The sequence below is a fragment of the Apostichopus japonicus genome, chromosome 18 (assembly GCF_037975245.1).
Source record: "Apostichopus japonicus isolate 1M-3 chromosome 18, ASM3797524v1, whole genome shotgun sequence".
Taxonomy (NCBI): domain Eukaryota; kingdom Metazoa; phylum Echinodermata; class Holothuroidea; order Aspidochirotida; family Stichopodidae; genus Apostichopus; species Apostichopus japonicus.
This window is the reverse complement of record NC_092578.1, coordinates 4,934,720-4,957,136: the sequence shown is the minus strand read 5'-3', so window position 1 is coordinate 4,957,136 and position 22,417 is coordinate 4,934,720. Positions and strand designations below refer to the sequence as shown.

The following is a 22,417-nucleotide window of genomic DNA, read 5'->3' as shown; positions in this document are numbered from 1 at the left end:
CGCCTATAACCCTGCACTTTCGCTTGTCAATCACAGCTCGTGGTATAAAGACAATCTAAACACAAGCTTTCAAAGAATCCAAAAAGCAATTTGGTGAAAATTTTACACTTTTCCAGATTTTTGTGGGAAAATCCGCATATCATTTGACTTGTGTTAAATGCATCGCTGTGCAAGAAATCACCTAATATAGATCGTCGCTGCAATCCTGTAGTATGCTGAGAGACGCGGTTCGGGTTGTTTTTTCATTTAAAATTTACACAATTGTTGTGATGTGAAATCCTTTGATCAGCATTCTCTTAGCTTAAAGGGAAGGGTTATTTTGTTGTTCGATTGTTTGCGTAAGATTAGTGTTTGCTCTCTATTTATGAACCATGTAATTGAAACAAATGACCAAAAGTAAATGAAAATTTAGGTAATAATTTCTCGATGTAGTATCAGCTACCATAATCGGTAAAAACACTGGAGCCAAATATAGCTTATTTGTTGTATCAATTGTTAAAATAATGTTGTTTTTTCTTAAATTTGTATGCGAAAGTGGTGGTGTTGATTCAAGGTTAAAGGTCAGCAAGGAGATCAAAGAAAAGAGTTCGTCCACACGGTGCATGTATAGGTAAAAGCGCTTCAAAACTTAGAACGCACTATACGCATGCTCAATACAATAAGCCAGTGCTGCGTTTTCACTCATGTGATACGTTTGTGAAAGCGTCGCGAATTTCGACAGCGCGTAACATAATACCCAATGGTTAGGGCATGACACACGTGTATATAGGACATCCGTTGTGGCCCTGTTGGCTTGCCATGTTGAGTATTAGACAGGCCAGGTACCCCGTTTGAGTCGTGAATTCCATAACATGTACCGTCAGTCTTTATAGTGCAATTGTGCAGTTCTCTTGTATACTCCATATGACGCATGCCATAATACTGATGGGCTAACCAAGATGATCAAACAGATTAATGAGGGAGTCAGGGGGAGAGGACACTTCGCGTAACTATACCTTACAGACCCAGACAAGGGAGTTCAAAGAGGGCCAGGGGAGAAACATCAACAATGGAAGTGATTAAAAATATAACATTTTGTAACATAAAAATATGATCTTCGATTGTTCTTTGTTTTGAAATACAAGGCTAATAATTCTACTGGTTTCCAGGCTCGGGGGTCTCTCTTCATACCTTTGATTCTGAAGTTACGTCAATGATGTCTTTGAGACTATATTTTCCGATGAATCGAAAGCCTGTCTCTTTCATGGCGAAAATTGCATAAATCTCACCGAGCCTAGGCCTGTGATTATCGTGTTAGGGAACCTCAAAACTTGGTTTGATGTTAACAAACTTACCTTGCATTCTGGTCAAACTCATTACAACATTTTTCATGAGCGTGATTATGATCATCCTTGTCCCGAATTCTTGTCATTTAATGGTTCGAAACTCTCTAAATGCAGTCTGTGTAAAAAATATCGGGGTCTTTTAGTTGACGGGAGGCTGTTCATAGGACAACACATTGATGACTGTTGTAATAACCTTATTAAGTACACTGGTATTTTCTTCTTTATCGTCTTACAGACACACTTCCACGCGCCTGTTGTTATTCATATGTACTAATACTCGTTTGTTTAGTCCAAGATCTATTATGGGCTTGAAATCGATTGGGTTAGCTAGCTAATGCTCTTATCGTTGGGCATTTACAGGTGCTGAAAAACCGGTGGCATTTTTAACTTCCAGCATCGGTGTGGATCTACCAATGCCAGTGAATAATACTCTTGATGTCCTAAAAAGTCACCGATATTCATGTTCTTATTATGCTTTTATCTATAAAGTACGTTTACATTCTTAAATCACGGTGACATTATTTTCCTCACGGGTGGTTTCCATCTGTCAGTTATATTGTTACGGGTGGTAACCATCTATTGCTTAATAAATTTGATCAGAAAAATTATGTAATCAGAATGAGTTGATAGTAAACTTTTCTATTAAAACATTGTCAACAGTTTATTTATACTATTTCTGCTTCAGTCATGACCTCTAGCTAACTCACTCCAAGTCATCAAACCGTGCCTGATGACGTCACAGAGCCGTTGCATCAGTTTAAACCCACACCAGTGAACACATTTAAATATTCACAGATTAAAATTAGAACGATAAAAGAGACTGTATAAATCCGTAGATAAATTATACTTCATAATAATATTTCTTCTTCCCGATTAAAACAGAGGCCCTATTGTCAACTATTACTATTATTATTCTGATTATCGTTGAGTCCAAGCACTGACATTACGTAACCACTTTGCCTGGTTATATATATATATATATGTATAATATATATTTAATTAATGTATATATATTTATGTATATTTATATATGTTCCATTGTGGGGCTTTATAAATGTTATTTATCTATCTATGGTTTGGACGTTACTAGAATAGTACCAACACACATACGATATGCTGTACACGTACTCGGAATATGGTACCCACACTACACGTCTGCTACACATTGAAACACGCAAGTATAACATTGTTAGCTCAGATACCATCGTTAAGATTGTACTTAGAAGTGCCCACCTCAGCATTTTCTTATGCCCCATTGGTATTTTCTTACACCTGCTACAAAATTCTTTCTTTTTCCTCCTTTTTGTAACCGGTCAAAGAGGTGCTTGTTGGTTTTCAGAGGTGACAATTCGACGGAAACTTGCCATCCTATGATGAATGGCAGGTAATTCAGTTGGGTGCCACTGTCAAAGAGTAACGTTTACACCGAAGACAATGGGATTCGTGCGATCCTATTGCAAACATCACCGAAAACGATTGGTGGTTTTTATTGTTCGACGATGGGAACTAGCACTTCCTGAAACCTTCTGGCGGTCATTACCCTAAAATTTTCCCAGAACTGACAAGAAAAGTGGTGATTCTACTTAAATAATTGGTCTAATAGATGAAAGAACTTGGACAACTTTGCTAACCATCAACTTTATAGCCTGATGGAATATAAGAGTATGTTGGACAGTAAGGGGGTATGTGGGTTGTTGGATAGTTTTTACGATATGTTATGAGGATACTGTTATAGGCTACCGGTAAGTAAATAGGGTAACCAAAATCTAGCGTAGTGTGGGTGCAAAACGTCAAGGTTAGTCTCTTTGTAAGGACAACCATCCAAGGCTTCACGATTGATCACTAAAAGTTCATATAACCCGGGGGACATCTTATAGATCATACAGCATATAGACAATGACGTGAACATAGTTTTAAGTTGAGGCAAATGCATGCATGCATGACCCTCATGCATAACTGCATGCATGACCCTCTGCAGGGGCGGACTGATCGGTTTGCAATCGCACAGTGCTAAAGGGCGCACTAGTGTCCATAGCCTTTAAACTTAATGCCCACTAATATAGTAGCCTTCTACGTTTTGGCGTGTTTTTTCTTCCCAGAATTGTGGGACTTATCCAAGTAAGAGCCACTGGCAAAGATAACACTGATCGATAACTCCTGTCGCTGATCGATAATTCCTGCAGCTGCATTTCATAATTTGATTCTCACAATATTTTGCAAAATGATTCTGTGTATGAGAGATTCGCAGTGACGTCATAGTTTTTCATGATGACATTCGTTCCTGTCTTTGTTACATTTTTTTTCGGAAAAGTGCCGTAAAAATTGAGTGAAAAACCGTTTTCATGCGACCTATAATTCGGTTATTAAATATAATCGATCAACTTCAGATCACGTCTTCGTTGTAGATTGGTTTTTGTTTCCTTCGTTTTCTTTTGCGATCGATAACTGCTGCAGCTGGCTCACAATATTTTCAGTGGTACGAATGATTTCTGTCAGATCTGACCTGCAAGAAAAGAGAAAAAAATTACATTCCTCATTATACGCGTATTTCTCATGCATGTTAGGCCTTTGGTCTTTTACCATGGAAACCTGGACCAATTATGTCACCGAGCAACCTCTTGAGCTGCTTATTTTTGTTCTCTTCGTCTTTTAAGTCCGTTACGAAAAATCAGTATATTAATGATTATTTATCCCATCATCCCCGGACTACACAATTGACACCGGGCCTGGAGCTGTAACAAACTTTTTAGTGATACACATAAGTGTTCAAATTCACTCATCTACATGAATGGAATACATTCTAGGAAGACAACCGGCAGGAAAGTTTTTATATACCTTCTAGAAAGCAAAAAAAAATAAATAAATAAAAAGATAAGGCCATTACTGATAAATCTTGGTATCGGTTTGACAGATATGATCAGTCTGTAGTATCTATTTACGTTTTTTCAGTTTTCCCAATCCCCACCCCAGACACCCCCCTCCACCCCTTTCGCCCTCCTACACCGCCTTCCCCAACCCTAACCCTATCCTTCTCTTCGTTTCTCTTTTTCGACATTTCTGCCTTTGAAGTGTTTTTCATGTTTTTGTACATTCATAGGAAAATAGTTATTCACAACAACTTATACAATAGACCTCTTAAAGATACTAGAGCTCCTCAGAGATTAAGACAAAGGAAACTTGAATACATTTCTTTCAGCTTTACCTCCATGCATCTACTTTCTGTTCCAAGCGAGTTGCCTGTTGTACGTGTTCCCTCTCTGACTCTATCTTCATGAACCGTCTTTGTAGAAACCGAATTCGGATGCTTCTTATTGTTTTCTAAGTCGATGCATAGAAAAACAAAAGAAAATAAAACTTTTTTTTTTTACTCTCAGTGGCGTGCACAAAGGATGGGGAGCTCCCCCTCGGCCGTCGGGGGTTAAATATTTCAGTCGGGCGACTTTTAGAATTCTGTCGGAGAAAAATTAGACGAATCCACCTCCCCCCCCTGCAAAAAAAGTCCTTTGATCACCTGTACACGTCATATACACATCACTGCATACGTCACTATCCTTTCAGAAAAGACTACCCTGGACCAATTTCAGGGCAGTTTTTATAACACCAAAAATTTCTTCTTCAAACGCAGCATTTATCTATACGTAATATTTGAGTCAAATTACTTAAAACAGCTGCTAAATAATTGTTTAATTATGCAGAATAATTTACATAATTTGTGTCCCATAGGTTTCCTCTTCGTAGGAAACTTCACGAAGTTTAAGCGGAGAGCCCTGACAGCTTATCAGAAATGTATAGTACTACATATTTTTATTGCTATAACTTTCACAACTGTGTTAGAGGAGTCCCACTTAGCGAGAACCCTTTAGTAGCACCAACGTTTTTAAATACCATGATATACATTTTATAAGGGCAAAGTTTATGATCGCTGCATCTATGCCATCGCTATACAATGATGTATAGGCCTAATAAGTATACGCATTAGTGGGATAACACCTGCAGACTCAAAAAAAGTGTTAGACTTCCTGAAGGTTAACGTACTATGGAAAATGCAGTGAGAAAGGAAAAATTCATCTTTCATTACAAAAAATACACTGAACGCACCTAGGAAATCATGTGTGAAATATTTTGTGTATTTTTTGTGAAAAAAATAAAATACATTTTTATGTGAAAAAAATAAAAAACATTTTTATGTGAAAAAAATGAAAAACATTTTTATGTGAAAAAATATTTGAAAAAATAATGAGAAAAAGTACCACATCACACTTTCTATTCTGTTCGATCCTTTCCCTTTATACAAACCTCATAGAGTTCCATACAGCTACATTCGTGCATCGTGGGTCTCTAAAGAAACGAAAGAAATACGGTGCAGAATTTTGGAAAAAGTTTTCGTGATTTTGTATTATATTTTGTCGATGCATTTTTTATTCGGTATATTTCTCCATCACTGTTTGTTTAATAAATGTGATTCATTATTTATTTATTTATATCTATGTTTAAAAAAAAAATTGTTTACAGCGTTCAGTTCTATAAGAACATAACCCATTGGTCTAAACATATAGGGTGGCGTATGATATTTTCAAAATAGAGGTCGCTATGTATAGAAATTGACAGGTAACAGACAAAATATGCATGAAGTCATAAGAGGTATACTTGAATGGATTCCAAGGAGGAAAGCGTTTGGACTCTTTCCATAACTAAAATAATCTACACGATCATGGGTACGGAAAATTAAAAGTGCCATTAATAGTCAATTTGTAAGTTACCCAGTGAGGGGTACGATAACTCTTACCCGGTGAAAGCTTCTGCAAAGTTTTAGGGACCATATTATATTGAGGATTTAGTTTGTAAGTCAATGGAGTAGCCTATGCTTTATAGTAAACAATGTCAGATGATGGCGTCGGGGTTGCTTCTCCCTTGGATCATGGAATACATATCTTACGAGTACAACAACATGAGTACAAGTAACATTTCATTTACTACCGTTACGGGTACAGCCCCCCAGTCCCTCACCCCCCCCCACCATCCCACCCGAATACAGTACGAGCATCAATCTTGCTCTGTTATCCATTCTAAATTTCCAAAACGCACCGGGTACCGGAGTACGTGTCCAAATCCATGAGGGTGTGCACGAGTTCATTTAGCACTCAGCTAGAATACCAGTACATGAGTATGCGGACTCACTCCTAGTCTTTGTGTGTACAATATATACATATACTTATGCTTATGGCTACACGGATGCACAGTTACGTAGGCCAGCCTATATGTCTATTTAGGTATCGCACCACATTGAGAGGTTAACCATTGTCGGAAAATAGCCCTAAAGTGCCCTACTGTATTGATTTGTTTGGCATTTTCTGAGTCATTACCATTCTTTTTGTTGCTTGGATGTTGAAGAGGATGAAATTAACTACTAGTGGTCTAAAAATCTGGAGGATTGAAGGTGATTAAAGGTATTTTTAGAAAATTTTGGGTGAAACAAGAATATTCCGCAGCGACAGCTGGCAGATGGGAAGGGGAGCACTGTGATAAACGTTAAGCTCTTCTAGCTCAAAATAGAAACGTTTATGGTGGCAAAAGTTGAATTTTTTATGATAGCCATCAAGCCATCAGCATATGGTGGGTAGGACACGTCAGTTGAAAACTTCCATCAATGCTCTATCGGCTTTGGAAAGTAACGAGTTTAGTGTGTAAGTCAACGGGAGCAATTAATTGTGGTGCGGTACCTATACGTAAAATTGTAATAAACTTGTTCATGAAGGAATGCGGGTTTCTATTTTTACCTGTGGCCCCTTCTTGGAAGCCCTTCCGAACAACTTTCTCCAAATCGTTCGAAACGTTAATGTTATACAGTAGAACAAGGATGAAACAAGATTCAAAGGAACTGGAATAAGTGAGGCGTATTCCATAAAATCGATCATAAATTCCGTTTTAGCAAATCGCCATTCTACTTCGGCATTTTCCTAAAGATTAAAAGAAACAGTATTTATTAATTTTTCCTATGATATATTTAAAAATAACAGTTTTATCTATGAGGGAGGGAGCCATTAAATGAACATGTAATTGTCATTTAAAGACTGAAATCCCTTATGTTCTATACCATGCAGACTACCGGTATACTGTATTTTAGGTCTAAGCCAATTAAAATTTGTTGTTCTGGGAACGCATTATCCAAACGCAGTATATATATTTTGGAATCTGTTATGGAATAATTGTTTTTTTTTAAAAACCAACTCTGTGTACATTGCATAAAAGAACATTATATATAAACAGCAAGGATAAATATATATAATGTTAGTAAACATGAAATACAAAAGAAAAACGAACTGATTAGATTTGTTATAAACACTCTTGCAAACAGTTGCTTAGCATGTAAAGGAATATTAAGCATAATAATAGTGATAAAATGTAATCTTCATAGAGGAGTTTTTTTTTACTAAAACGTCCTTTCGCGAAAGATGGTTGAAAGCATTTAGCACTTAGGACATTAAGAAAACTTTAACGAAATTTAATGATTTAAAAGCAAAATGTATAATACAGCACTTGTAAAATGAAACACAATATACTAACTCTCAAGTACACTGTCGTGATTTTTCCGATGCTGAGCTATAATAAAACTTTTGGCATTTATATACTTCAGACAGATTACATCATTAAATCATTGCTTGACCGTTGTCCGAAAGCTTGCCGCGACTGACCATCGTCAACAATTTTAAGCACTGATGCATTTTTTTTCGAATCAGATTAACATTATCTCGATTTCCTACGAGGTACCATGTGGTTGACACCACCAACCCCCCCCCCCCCTTCCCTCCTCCTCCACCGTTAAGTTATGTAGACAGAGACCGAACATATAGAAAGTTGGTAAATATTGTCTGGAAGTATTCACATAGGCCCTTTGATCATTTTAGTTGTGGAGCGGGGGGAGGGGGAGAGGGGCAGGGTGACCTTTGACCTTAAGGCCCTCTAGATACGTCCCTATATTATTTGTCCATTGGATCTAAATCCGGCGATGATTTGAAGACCAGTTCTACTATTCTTACAGTTTGTGTGTAGGTGTAGGAACAGGACCAGAGTGGTCGCTGCCCTACATACGGAAAAAGTGAGCTGATGGGTCTATGCCTCCTGTCATTCTCAGCTAGGAATCTACTCCACGGCATTGCTAGATCCCTCATATATGAATCCATTGATATTTAACAAAAGTGAGCGCTTGGCAATCAGCTGATCAATTTTTCGTTCCATTTAACTCATAATACGTCTAAATTATTTTTTTTTGTGGTAATTATGACATGAAAAGTTCAAATTTTGAGATGAAAACTCACAATTTCGATGAAACAATGAACTCCGTGGTTTAGATTTTTTTTTCAAATGGTCGAAATTTTCAGTGTCCCATCTGGGCCCACCATATCTTCTACACAACAAAAATTCGTTCTTATGTAGTCAACATAAAATAAAACTGTTAGCAAACTGCTTATCCACTAGACAGCCTGTGTAGGAGAATGCATGTAAAAGTAAGTTGGCCTGACGTTTCGATCCTAGCAGGATTTTCTTTAGCCTTATGTAGACTCTACCGGTTTTCTGCCCCTGCCCCGCCCCCCAGAACCATACTCTTTTTTGATTTCTTCCTATATACGTCACTGTTTTTTATCACGTTGTATATGTACATACCTCAATATGTGTGTAGTGGTTACTCATCATCGCGATTAAAGCATTCAGCATTATGAGTACAGCAATAACGCAGTAAGCGGCATAGAGTAGATATCCAACTGTTTGTTGAAGTGAAGTCTCCACTGTGTCGATATTAAAGATCTCGAGGTCCAATAGATCAAATAAACCCCAAAAGAGAGTTGACATCGAATGCTGAAGACTAAAAAAAAAACATCAAATATTGAAATGACACACACACACACACATTAAAGTAACGCACATTAATGTAGCCTGTAGCCTAAATATGAACTTAAATCGGCGATGCTGAACACCTGCATGAGCCTTGGGAGCTTGGGCGTCCGCTTGGGACATTACATCAGACGGGCTCCCCTTATTGAAGTCTTCATTTGACCTTAAACCATACCCCCCCCCTCCCTAAGTGACCCCGGTAGACGTTGATAAAGACTATAAATTGAAACATGTTTTCCCTTTTTTAAATCATTTGTGAGAATGTTGTAGCACAGTGAGAATTTAAGAATGAGTTTCAATTCGGAGTAAGTTCGTCTTGGTGAGGGATTATTGGGTTCCCACTTCAATTTTGAGAAGTTGTGTTCAGGTTAGAAGGCTCAGATGCGAACTGTTGCTATCATTTCAATCAGTTTATCTACATTTGTGTGCAGTTAGATTATACACATATATAAATTTTAAAAATTACAAAAAAAATAAATAAATAAAATTAAACAAATTAAAAGCCTGTCCCTTACGTTTGGAATGGGTAAAGACCCTGGCAATCTTCTTTGCATTGATACTTTTCAAGTAATTCAAAGCCTCGATAAAGTTGAGAAAATCCCATCGCGAAGGATATCCAAACGAAGGAAAATATGAAGAGAAATCTCAGGTTTTGGACCAACATACCCTCGAAAGAAATCTTCAAGGGCCCGATAAAACGAAGCATCACACAGACGTGTATCATTCGAAAAAACGTGAAAATATTAGCAACTGTAGAAAAGAGAGAGAGAAGATATTAAATGGAACGTGTAATATACAGACAATACAAAAATATAAAGGGGTGGGGGCGAGGGGGGGGTGTTGATTACGCAACGTTACAGTTTCTTAAAACGTACTTTCACTTTGGTGTAAGCAACTCTTTTAACAGAGAGAGAGAAAGAGAGAGAGAGATACTCTTTGAGAGTGTCCCAAAAAGATCTCTCTTTCGAGAACTGAACCAGCCTTCTCCCCCAAAAGGGTGACGTCACCTTGTAAGATTATATCGCTAAAAGCTAAACTAACATTTTATATATTCTTAACTTACAAGAAAGGGTTTTTGGGTCGGGGTTGAGGTGGGTGGGGGTGGGGATTGAGGTGGAGGGGTGCTCACTAGTTTTAGTACTAAACTGACATGAAATTCGTCTCTTTGATAACAATAAAAAATTACTCTTTTCTTATTATGTCCCGATATTTAACACTCTTAAAAGAGTAAATTTTGACTCTATAAAAAATTAAGGGGTAAAACTGATGTGAAATATCATGATTTTGGTATTTTCTCATCACAGATAATTATGGTACATGTATGTATTTTGTTTTCATTTCAAAAGCTAAGCTAACCTTTAGCTATATATTTAAACTGGCAAGACAGGGGGTGGGGTGGGGTGGGGTGGGGTTGGTTGGGGAATTGGGGTTGGGTGTTGGTGTGCAATAATTGTATTTCAACTTACTTGCGAAACATATCTCGGTCATAAAGACAGGGTTCATTGGGTCCCAATCAAATCTGGTCTTGTTCCTAAAGTTAAGTAAGACATCCCTGCCTGTAATTTTGTTTCCAGAACCTACACCAGGTGGTGGTGGAGGGTTCGGCATGACTTGAAAGCTGTGTACAGATACAGGGTGGATATAGTACAGAGAAAGGTTTTACACATAGCATGGGTCTTATTATGACCCAAACTGAACTGGAGGAGTTTAGTTTTATTCTTGAATATTTTTTCTTTTATTTCCACATATCTAGACCTTTGTAGTATGCTATACACCAACATGGACATTTACATGTTTCGTATGTTTTGTCAACATTTTGCCGAAAACTATATAACCAGTATCTTTACGAACAAAATGGCGCCGTACCGGTCATACTTATTATGACGCTGTCTACATAAAACAAAAAGAGCGGGAGTCACTCGGATGATCTTAAATGAATTAAAATACAATCAATTGTTCTTATAAATGCAAATATAACAAGTACAATATGAAAGTTATACGAAAGAATCATTTGGGGGTGGGGTGGGGGGGGGGCTTATTTCTTCTGACGCTAAAAAACTAGGGCCTAACACTCGTAGCAGATGTGAGTCAGTTAACACAAAAGAAGTTAGTACTTTGATAGTGTATGATTTGTTGATACAGATTTTCAAATTTATATCATCGTAAATGGCTTCAATGTCGTGGAAAACACATTGGGAGACACGCTAGTACACTTCCATGCTGGCTATAATGTTCCACTGCTGCGGTAAAAAAAAAACATTATAATTTCCGAAAATGCGTCAAAATAAGGTCCCGCGTCATAATCGGTCCTTTGACTATATACATAGCTTATCGAACATAATAAAATGACGTTTCTACAAAACAGTAAAAACAATTCACACATAGAGCTAATTATTTCCCTGAATCACAAAATTTCCTTTTTCTTGCTTCCCGTTTCACAAATTCAAATATTTGATTTTTAAAATTTATTTTAAACAAGAAGGCTCTTTTTTAAATTATACTTCTTTTTCTATTTAACGAAATCAACGAAATGCACAGAGGGTTCCGTTTTGTGTAACTTTGTGGTTTGCACCCTTCAGTTTAAAGCCATATGTCCCACTGTCCCTCTATATGTTTGGTTCATTCAGATTAAACCCTCTTCCGCCTCCCCCATGAGATGTCAAATGCATCGATTTTCGTAGATGTTATAGAAGTAAATGTGAATATTTTGAGGTAACTCTTACAATTGCTGGTACGGGTCGAAAGTAGTTGAAACAATGGGTGATTCGAAAGACACATCCGAATTGTCACATGCTGTAAATTCGTTGGACTCCTTGGCCGCCTATGGTAGAGAGAAAAGAGAAGAAAAATAGACTTGTAAATATAAAAACGAACTACGGAGCCTATTCCTCTTAAAGTCAAAGAAAGGTATACCAAAAACAACGAAAGGGGAAAGGCATCGGGTGTAGGACGAGGAGTTAAATTGGTTCCCTCAATGATAAAGTAACAGAAAAATCTTGTTCTGTTGACACACTGGATCCATAGGACTTACATTTATAAACTGGTTATAATACCAAGTATAGCAGACTTGTTCCACGGGTACAAACAACATGGGTACAAATAAGTACAAATTGCATACTCCTCGGTATATCGAGTACGCGGACAGGCTCTAAGCGCGAGTTTTAGTAAAGTGATCGGGCATTATTAACTTTATATTACAGCAAACGTGCTCACGCTAGAAGGCGGGCGGCTGCGCCCGGCAGTTTTGAATGCCGCCCAGCACAAACAATATTTGAAACATTTCCGCAGAGCAGCATTTTGATGATTAATTTAACAAATTATACCATCATTTACCAAAATATGGGTGAATACTTGGCACAGAAGTTAGCTCCAGAATAGGAAAGAGATTTGCACCATTTGCCATCCAAGCATACTTAATTTGCAAACATTTTCCCAAGGATGGGGAACACCCCACACTTTAGAACCCTCCCCCACTGCAGGACGTGGATCACACTACCGCTAAATCCGACCGTCACTCAAGTATTCCTCTGTACAAGTACGAGTAAATGATCATTGCATTAGTATAAGTATACCAATCGCCCCGAGTACCAGTAAATGATCATTTAAATTATTATTTATATCATATACCAATCGCCCTGAGTACCAGTAAGAGTAAATAATCCTTGCATTAGTATTTATATCATATACCGATCGCCCTGAGTACCAGTACGAGTACAATTCCATGAGGACAAGTTGACAATACGGGTATTCATGTTGGAATACAAGTACAGTAACGGACTCACTGTAAGTATGTCAAGTTGTGTGCAATAAACACTGCATTGGTAATCACAAATTGTAAACGTCGAAGCAAAATGTTTGAAACCCGGTTGAGGAAACTGAGAACATGACTGTTCAACCGACCACACCATTAACATGGCCGATTACTCTCAAGGACCGCCATATACGTTTAGTAATTTGTTACGTACCGCCATATACGTCACACATATATTAATTTGTTACGTACCGCAATATACGTCAAATATAGTAATATGTTACGTACCGCCATATACGTCACATTTAATAATTTGTTACGTACCGCCATATACGTTACATATAGTAATTTGTTACGTACCGCCATATACGTCACACATATAGTAATTTGTTACGTACCACCATATACGTTACACATATAGTCATTTCTACACATAAAATCAAAACTTGAGCGAAATGAAAAACAAAATTGACCAAAGTACGACTTTATTTATTAGTTTTTTGAAGATAGAATGACCATAAGTTTAACATATATGGCATATATCATGTATACGTTAGCATTAGATAAGCATACAACCTTCCATTTTGCTTACATTTACGTTAGACACGATCGCACACACGATGACAGCTAAGTAGAGACATGTCTGTAGATGGTCTATAATGTTCCATGGTTTTTGAAAGTATACCCTGGCACCTTTCTTCCAAATTAGACGAATATTCCGCCATACTATTCCTGAAAAAAAATCAAGAAAGTATAACCAACTTAGAAGGGATGGGGGGGGGGTGGGGGGAAGACATATATACTCTTCATCCCAAATATTTATAATTCAGAGTGAATTTCAATTCTTGCCCGAAATAGACTGGCTACAGATTTTAGGGTCCCTCAAGATAAAGCGACAATGTCCTCTAGCTTAGAGCTACTTTTACCTGTAAGCCACTCTACGGTGAGAGTGAAATTCATCCTTCAAGGGAGCATTGAATATTGACACTCACATGGAAACTCCCAAAAAGTGAATTTTACAGAGATATGAATTAATAAGAGTATGTTATCAGATTATCTCACTATTTACGCCAAATAGTTCTTGGTCACTCTCCATGTAGTTCTTCTCTCGTTTTCACAAACAAAAATTATGATTATTCAACGTCGAATTGAACATTAACCTTTTCAAAAATGACTAGTGGCCCCCATTGCTTGGTTATACAATAACAAAAAGCATTTAAGATACTGGATTTGCAGTATGTAATGTTAAAAAGATCCATTTTATCGACGCCCCTTTTCGACACACGTTTGTATAGTTTGCCGTCTCAAAATCCAATATCACATGTCCCACATTGCTTAACGAAATCCGTGATCCCCTTCCGTTCTCAGGAACCACTATTTCGTGAGGTCTGAACGAAATTTCCAAAATTTAAAAAAGAATTAAAGAAAGACGAAATGTCCAAACTTGCTCCACCTACCAACGACCCAGATGGATATACAATAGTCAGTGTTGGTGATGAGTCTTCCTCTGTACGTAATATACCAATCCTTCATGTCAAGTCCCACGGGAGCCACATTTTCAGGGTCAACGACCATGCGTTCTTCAACAACGGTGGACATCAAGAGAAAGAGAAAGATGACGTCAGAGGTCAGATGGAACAGAAATCTCACGTAGCTGTTTGAAAAAGGGTACTAGGTATCAGTGGAAAGAACGGTTCAAATCGACGAAACGGTGCAGCACATACATTTTTTCCGCATATATATATATATATATATATATATATATATATATATATATATATATATATATATATATATACATATAATGTTATACTTACGGGGATAGTACATCTTTTAGGCATGTAAACGGAACGAAGAGAAGTAGTAGGCAGAATAATGGAGATGCTAAGCAGACCGCTGTAGTAGACAGTAGGAAGACAACCATCTTCATGAGACGCCATTTTATTACAGAATGGTACCACCGATCGTTCACATACTCCTGACAACACTGAGTACCAATAAACTGTTGAAGAGGTAGAAGAAAGACACACGATGGGATGTCATTGACAAGGTAACCCTATTGTATCGTGTATATAGATGAATCGACACTTTATAATAGTATAAAACAGTATACAAATAATGAATGGTTTCCATTCGTGCAATAGTGCAAATATTTCATGAGTTGAAAGATGTAATTTGTTCCATTCAACGAGGCGCAGCCGAGTTGAATGGAACAAATTACATCTTTTAACGAATGAAATATTTACACTATTGCACGAATGGAAACCATTCATTATTTGTTTTATACAACACCTTCAAATTTGGATACAATTGGATGTAAAATGCACTCATGCAACAGATTGTTTTGAACAGACAGGTTTCTCTGCTCTCTTACCATTGAAAAAAGTGCTATCAAAAAAAGTATAACCCATGGTTCTATTTCATAGAGTGGAATAGAGCGGATTTTGCATGCAATCAACGAGCAATTGACCAATCAAATGACCAGAATACAATTAGGTGTTGCATAATGAGGTATATTTTACTTCTGCTTGATAATCAGGAGGAAGTTGAGAGGCATAGAATGCGGAATAAAGAAACACTCAAAGTTACGATTACTACTCGTATTGCCAATATCAAAAGTATATATTATAATGTATTGTCCGTTACTATAGCAAAATCACATTTTATAATAACAATCATTGAAGTGTCACAAAACAGCTGTCTGTATATGGAAACTGAAGCAACTGCACACAATTTTTTTTTTACAATAGCCTATATATAGTACTAATCATTTGCTGGTATACTTTTCTGCATGAGGAGTCAAAAAAGGAAAATAGTAACAGTGCTTCTTATTACTGAATAAATACAATCTTATTAAATCCAACTTAATAACATGAGAATAGTGTCTTGAACATTGTTCCCGAACTATATAGTATCACAACAGGTTATACCTGGATACTTGGTTTATATTGATTATACAGACAAATCATTCCCAGCATGCAACAGGCCACATGCAACGTGTTTTCATATCATTCATGGATGTTGCTTTTCACTAATCATAATTCGATATCATAATATTACATTTGTCATAAGGGAATTCAAACTGATGGTGCAATTTCTTACCGTATTTCATATAGGCCTGTCTCATGGTACTAGCAGAACAGCGTGTAGCGTTACGCAATTGCCTAACAATATATACCATTTATTTTTCACCAAAACAAGTAGCTCCTCCTTATGGAAACGTTAAAGAACCGTCAAAATTTTCAGATCTTTTTATGTAAATATGGTCGATTATAACATGAACGTCTTTGTAACAGCCAGGACCGATCCATTTCATATTCGGGGGGGGGGGGGGGAGATTCAGACGGAATGCGGTAATGATTGATTCAAACCATGGTATAGGTGAATAGATGGTACATATGTTATAGATGGTAATAAATGGTACAGATGGTATAGATGGTTAATAGATGGTATAGGTTTTTATAAATGACAGCTCCATATTATTTACCTCTTTATAACCCAGACTGAGGGCATTTTGGATTCGAGGTGGTGGAACACGCGGTAATCGGCCATGTCTGCAGGTGGTGGATGGAACTTTACTTGCTCTGGGTAATTTCCTTCCGACCTCGAACAAAATAGCCGCTTCTTCTTTGGTCTGAACACAGTTTAGAAGATCTCGCGCCAGATGTCCAAGATGTTCGCCAATCTCGTTCAGTTGTTCGTCCAGTTCGGGATAGTAGGAATACTCACGCTTTAACTGCCGAGCGAGTTCGAAGGTCATGGCTAAAGGATCTTCGCTGGTTAGGACGATCATACCGTCACTACATCGTGCCCGGTACCATTGAATCCTCAGGTACGCCTTTTGGTAATCACTCGTATCCTTATCATAAAGATCTTTCAATCCCGGAAATTTATGCCCGTAGTCAAGAAGTATCTAATCACCAAGACAACCACCACCAAAGAAAGAAAGAAAAAAAATGAGCAAATAACAACATTGAATATGTCAGTATTGCCTAGTGTAAACATTTTGATGATATTACACTTCGTTGTTGCGATCGAAATTATCTAAATTTTTTGTCGCTCAAAATCTCTCCGTCCGACATATTGGATGGATGTCGCACGTGGCTTAGCGGACACCGTCAGTGGCCTATACATTCATAGAGTCACGACCAGGGCTAATTGCCATCGATGCCCCCCCCCCACACAAATTGCCGTAATGCCCATCAAAATCATCCGTTACAGAAAACAACAACTACGATGCCCTTTGGTCAAGTTACACTCATAATGATCTCGGTATAATATTTCAAACTAAATCATAGCTCAACATTTTTTTTAAAGAAAAAGAACACCAACAACAAGAACACTTCAGCTGATAACAGCCATTAAGCATCTATACGGGTAAAGTATACAGACTTAACGTAAAGCTTTTTAAGAATGATTATATTCATCGTTCCTATTTTTAGTATCATTTCTGTACGTGTTGTCTCTCACTTGTGGTTCCGGGGGGGGGGGGGGTTAGAGTTGAGGGAGAGACACCCAGACCCACCTATAATGGGATCGGCTTCAACGACCCCCCCCCCCCCCGGGCCACAACCTCTTCTTTATATAAAACAAAATCTTGGATCCACCCCTGATGTGACCCATTTGCCACAACCGTTACGACGCCCTTTGACACGTTTACACCTATTCACAAACATAATATTACCGTTACTTTACTTTCACCACTTATCATCATCATCATCATATTTTATACTATATATCTTAGACGCATTTCAAGAAAAGGACTAGAAATGAACAAATAGTGTAACAGTATTTACCATCACACCTGTCAGATGATAAAAATAAAAAAAAAAATCGTGTGGACTGGGCTGTAGCCAGTCAATAAATTATACATCAATCTTGCTGCGACACGAATATTTCACTGGTAACTTATACACCGATGATGGTATGACTATAGCTGGAACTTAAACAGGGACGTTAACTTTACTACCGTCAGAAATTCGTAATGATAGACCCTTTAATGACAGCACAACTTCAAGCAGCTAGAAAAGAATCATTTGGGTTTTGAGAGGGACTTGGTCTGTCAGTTATATCACGTGCTTCACGTCAGAGAGGGAAATCTTAAAATATAACATCAAAAAACCGGTATATATGGTCTGCTGTTTATCTTCATTGCCGGAAGGTGCATATGTACACATTTAAGAAATATATAATTTTTAAGAATATAAGAGTTGAATATTGGTTTATGTCTTCTTTGATATAATTTTTTATTTGCTAGTTTCAGAAACGGGTGGTGGGAGGTTGCCTCTATTTTGTAATTACAAAAATATATAACATAACACACGCTGTAGTCAAGTTCAACGATCATGCGTACTTCAACAACGGTGGACATCAAGAGGCAAATGACTTGATGACGTCAGAGGTCACATGAAACAGAAATCTCACGTAGCTGTTTGATAAACGATACTATATATACCATTGTAAGAAAAATCAAAACCGACGAAACGGTGCACAACACACATTTTTTTTGGCATAAAAATGTTGAAATGATTTGCAACTCGAAGAATCAAATAATATCAAATAATATCAAATAATATCAAATAATATCAAAAAATATCCAATAATATCCAATAATATCCAATAATATCCAATAATATCCAATAATATCCAATAATATCCAATAATATCCAATAATATCAAATAATATCAAAATAATATCAAATAATATCAAAACCGCTGCAGTGAGGAAGAGATGTGTTTCCCATCGACCAGTTTACTTACCTTCATCACCTTCAGATCCTTTTGTTCGGCTGCTAGCATCAAAGGGGTCATATTTTGTGGGTAACATGGACTTTGGGCAAAGATGGAACTCGTATCATACATCTATGACGAAAGCAAACGTATACACTACAAATCATGCATTTCATTTTTATAGCAATTTCATAAACTCTATCTGATTTTTGAAGCTATACAGAGGCATCACAAAGGCTGAGGCTGCATGCAAATAAAATGTAAAACAAAATAGGATACAAGAAATAAAAAGGACAAATGTGGTTGGAGCAACCCCCCATTTTCATAGCTTGGTCTGTAGATGAAATATGACATTTGAAATGTATTTAATATATTGGGGGAAGGCTACATTGACACACAATAACTGTGATGTCACAAAAGGACAAACACAGCAACATGTCTTTGGTTTCGTTGGTTTTTAGCGATGCAATAATTCGCAATTCAAGTAACATTATGAATAAAGTTACTTGGAAAGGCCTAATAAATATACACTAATACAGCAATAATAGACTCAGTAGTCCAGCCGTTGTGAATAATAAACCTCCGATGTTGAAATTGCCATTTCTCGTGTAAATGTGGTATATAGAAATACAAGTTAGACCATAACAGTGGTTTACCACATAACCAAATATGCCTATACTTAGTCGTTCTTTAAATCTTGATCATTCGGCTTAAACTTGACCAACATGATTTGATCTGTTATTTTAGAATCGATCTAACTTACCTGGGCTTGTGATAAATATTCAGCAAATACTTTGGTCATCTCAGGGCTTCCTGATAAAACAGCATGAAAGAAACCATCGTTGAAATTTGGAACTTGGTACTGTACCAACATCTTCAAGGCATCTGTTTCATATATCGAAAAAGAAAACCAAAAATAAGATGCATGATCATCTATAGTTGTAACGATACAATATGCCACGCAACTGTCCAATATTATATCTTTAATGATTCTTATTCACTTCTTATTTACCATAAAAAACATAAACAGATGACTTTTAACCTGACGCACAAATATAAACATGGGTGGGCAATGACCGGTTCGCGGGACTCCATGAGTCCATCGAGCAAATTTTCTGCGGCCTAAGAGGTTTGCTAAATCATGTTAATGCTGCTCGCATACCCATAGCCTATACCAACGGAAGGCCTTAAAAAGTGTATACTTTGAGGAATTTACATATCGCTCATACTTGCGATAGGATATTTTAACTAAACAAATGGACAGTATCTTAAATCTCCGAACGTTTATTTCTCTCTTATATTGCTAAATGGTCCATATTTTTGCTACGGTAGTAGGTACATCCTAAAGGCATGCGGCTCGAGCATTAGGTACAACAATTCACTGCGGTCCGCCAGATCAATTTCGTGCCCCACTCTGACACAAATGGCCCGAAAGCCCAGTCTATAGTAACGAATGCTACCAATGAAGGGCCATTTTTAATGCAAAAGCGTAGAAACATGTTCATCAAGGACCAATAAATTGAAACCCCTCACATAAATCCAGTCACAGTCTATGAAACCGGCAAACTCATAAAGCCTTAATAATCTTTTGGTTGAAATCACGAAGTATTGCTTTCTGGAAATTTCGGGCTCGACAATGAACTTGGTTAACCACACAAAGTGTTTAACGTCAAATAGAGACACCGAAATGTTTAGTTTATAACTAACACCTGTCTTTATAGGCATATACTTTTCACAAAACGCAGCTTTATATTAAATTAACAGGTTAAGCCAAATTCTGATTATCTTTAACTCATGAAATGTGTTTTGTTTCTTCTTATTCCATGTTTGCCAAAGATTGGTAAGTTATATGTGCCACATGAAAAGGAAATTGTTCTGCTACCGTAATATTTATATATTTCTTTCAATAATGGATAGATTCGAACCTATATTTCCGTGGGTGATTGCTGTCTGGTAAAGATTGGTCCCATACACATCGGTTCCGCTGTCTGTTTCTTCGAAGCCCTCGCGGCAAAGTTTTTCCAGTCCTTCCATGTCGCTCTGGAGTATACATCGCTCAAAGTGACGAAACAGTCCGCTCTCCGGCTGACGTGGGTAGACTGGATGCATCTCCATGGTAACAACTTAAGTGACGTCACTAACTGCCACATAATTATTTGTTAAATGAAGGAAATATATGATAATCGTATTACTCAAAAATTCTTCTTTACGTCATATTCTGGATCCCTTTCCCTCCAACCTAGGCAACCCCACCCCTTCAGACAGATTCAGGTCCCCCTCCCACACCCCTTCCCCGTCACATCACACATGTTAGGACAGGCTATATATTGAAATCGAGTAAAGGTAACGTTCGGTTTAGCTGTGTGTCCCCTCCTTCATACGGAGGATATAACATAGCCTATATACATATACTACCGTGGGTTATATACGTGTCTACCGTTTTATCCGATAAACGCTACAGTGTTAGCCTGTATTCTTCTCGGTCTTAATACGCGCAAAATTATAACGCCACATACAAACCCTAAATATACTGGAGGGGAAAAAAACCTCTTATTTGAGAAAACTAGTTGTATCCATCGTTGCCATGCAACAAGCAAATTGTTTACTGCGAGGAGACACCTAGGTGTTATTATTTATTATTTTGCTTCTACCAAGATTCATTACAACACGTAACTAAGTTAAAAGTTGCAAAATATAGGCCCATCTTATAGACAGTAAGCACTTTCAGTTATAGACAAATTGCTTACGAACGGTCTTCCATCGAATGACCAACAGTCTGCACCACCCATATCCCTGCATTATACGGTCCTCCATATATGTTGACCACAATCAACCGGCAAGTTAAAATATATGTATATATAGTGAAAATAATGGTGTATATATATATATATATATATATATATATATATATATATATATATATATATATATATATATATGATGTTGTTCACGGTTAGGTAACACCATGGTATTATATTTATTCCCGCCTGAATGCATGCATTTATTTCAACAACATTAACAACAAAAACGAACACAACTGAATCATTTTTTTACAATAATCTTATAGGCTTAATAATGCTTACCGTTGTATCTGAATACCCATGCATAAAGCAACTCAAATATTCCATGTAATGTCCCGTTTTGTTTCAAATTCTATTTTCTCACTAAAACGGATTGAAACTGTTGTCTAGATAGTTTTGACACTATCTGTGTTGCTGTCATATAGTTACACTGTTGCATGTATCTGAAGGTAGGCTATCCCTTAATCCATAGATAAACTGATGCTGGTATAATTATATGTATGCCCCATTTACGTATATATATATATATATATATATATATATATATATATATATATATATATATATATATATATATATACAGTACGTAAGGGTATTTTCATTCATCCAGGCCTTAAAAAATCTTCTTTTTTTTCTCCCCTGCAGCCCAAGTGTATTCTTCAATCTCTTATGCATGTGAAGTGGTATACTTAGTCTTCTTACGATATATGTATTCGCAGTACCAGTAAAAGAAAAGGTACCCAGTTCACTTTTTTATTTATTCTTTTATTTTTAGATAGCCCTATGTCGACCGATTAAATTTCTTCCGATCTTCCGTTCAAATTACCTGTGTATATTGACACCTTGTAGTGTGAATGAACCGGGTGAAAACATACGAGTAGAAATCCATGAGTTTATACAAGAAGATTCCAAAAACATGT

The 22,417-nt window shown here is 37.1% G+C and overlaps 1 protein-coding gene across 6 annotated transcripts in view; it reads right to left on the bottom strand.

Moving 5' to 3' along the window:
- LOC139958853 (transient-receptor-potential-like protein) overlaps positions 1-21,996 on the bottom strand; it is a 56,921-nt gene extending 34,925 nt beyond the window's left edge. For 5 of the 6 annotated variants that reach the window (XM_071956239.1, XM_071956240.1, XM_071956242.1 and 2 more), the window contains exons 1-16: positions 21,780-21,995; positions 20,622-20,837; positions 19,460-19,581; positions 18,727-18,828; positions 16,454-16,879; positions 14,784-14,968; positions 14,424-14,620; positions 13,559-13,698; positions 11,939-12,036; positions 10,682-10,833; positions 9,731-9,965; positions 8,988-9,186; positions 7,103-7,282; positions 5,622-5,663; positions 4,528-4,643; positions 1,335-3,828 (exon numbers count right to left, since the gene is read on the bottom strand). In XM_071956239.1, coding sequence (XP_071812340.1) covers positions 3,714-3,828; positions 4,528-4,643; positions 5,622-5,663; positions 7,103-7,282; positions 8,988-9,186; positions 9,731-9,965; positions 10,682-10,833; positions 11,939-12,036; positions 13,559-13,698; positions 14,424-14,620; positions 14,784-14,968; positions 16,454-16,879; positions 18,727-18,828; positions 19,460-19,581; positions 20,622-20,811 — 2,499 coding nt within the window. In that variant the 5' untranslated portion in view covers positions 20,812-20,837; positions 21,780-21,995 and the 3' untranslated portion in view covers positions 1,335-3,713. Of the gene's footprint in view, positions 1-1,334; positions 3,829-4,527; positions 4,644-5,621; positions 5,664-7,102; positions 7,283-8,987; positions 9,187-9,730; positions 9,966-10,681; positions 10,834-11,938; positions 12,037-13,558; positions 13,699-14,423; positions 14,621-14,783; positions 14,969-16,453; positions 16,880-18,726; positions 18,829-19,459; positions 19,582-20,621; positions 20,838-21,779 lie in introns of all 6 variants that reach the window. The other variant, XM_071956243.1, reaches the window with a different exon arrangement.
- Positions 21,997-22,417: the final 421 nt, after the last annotated feature.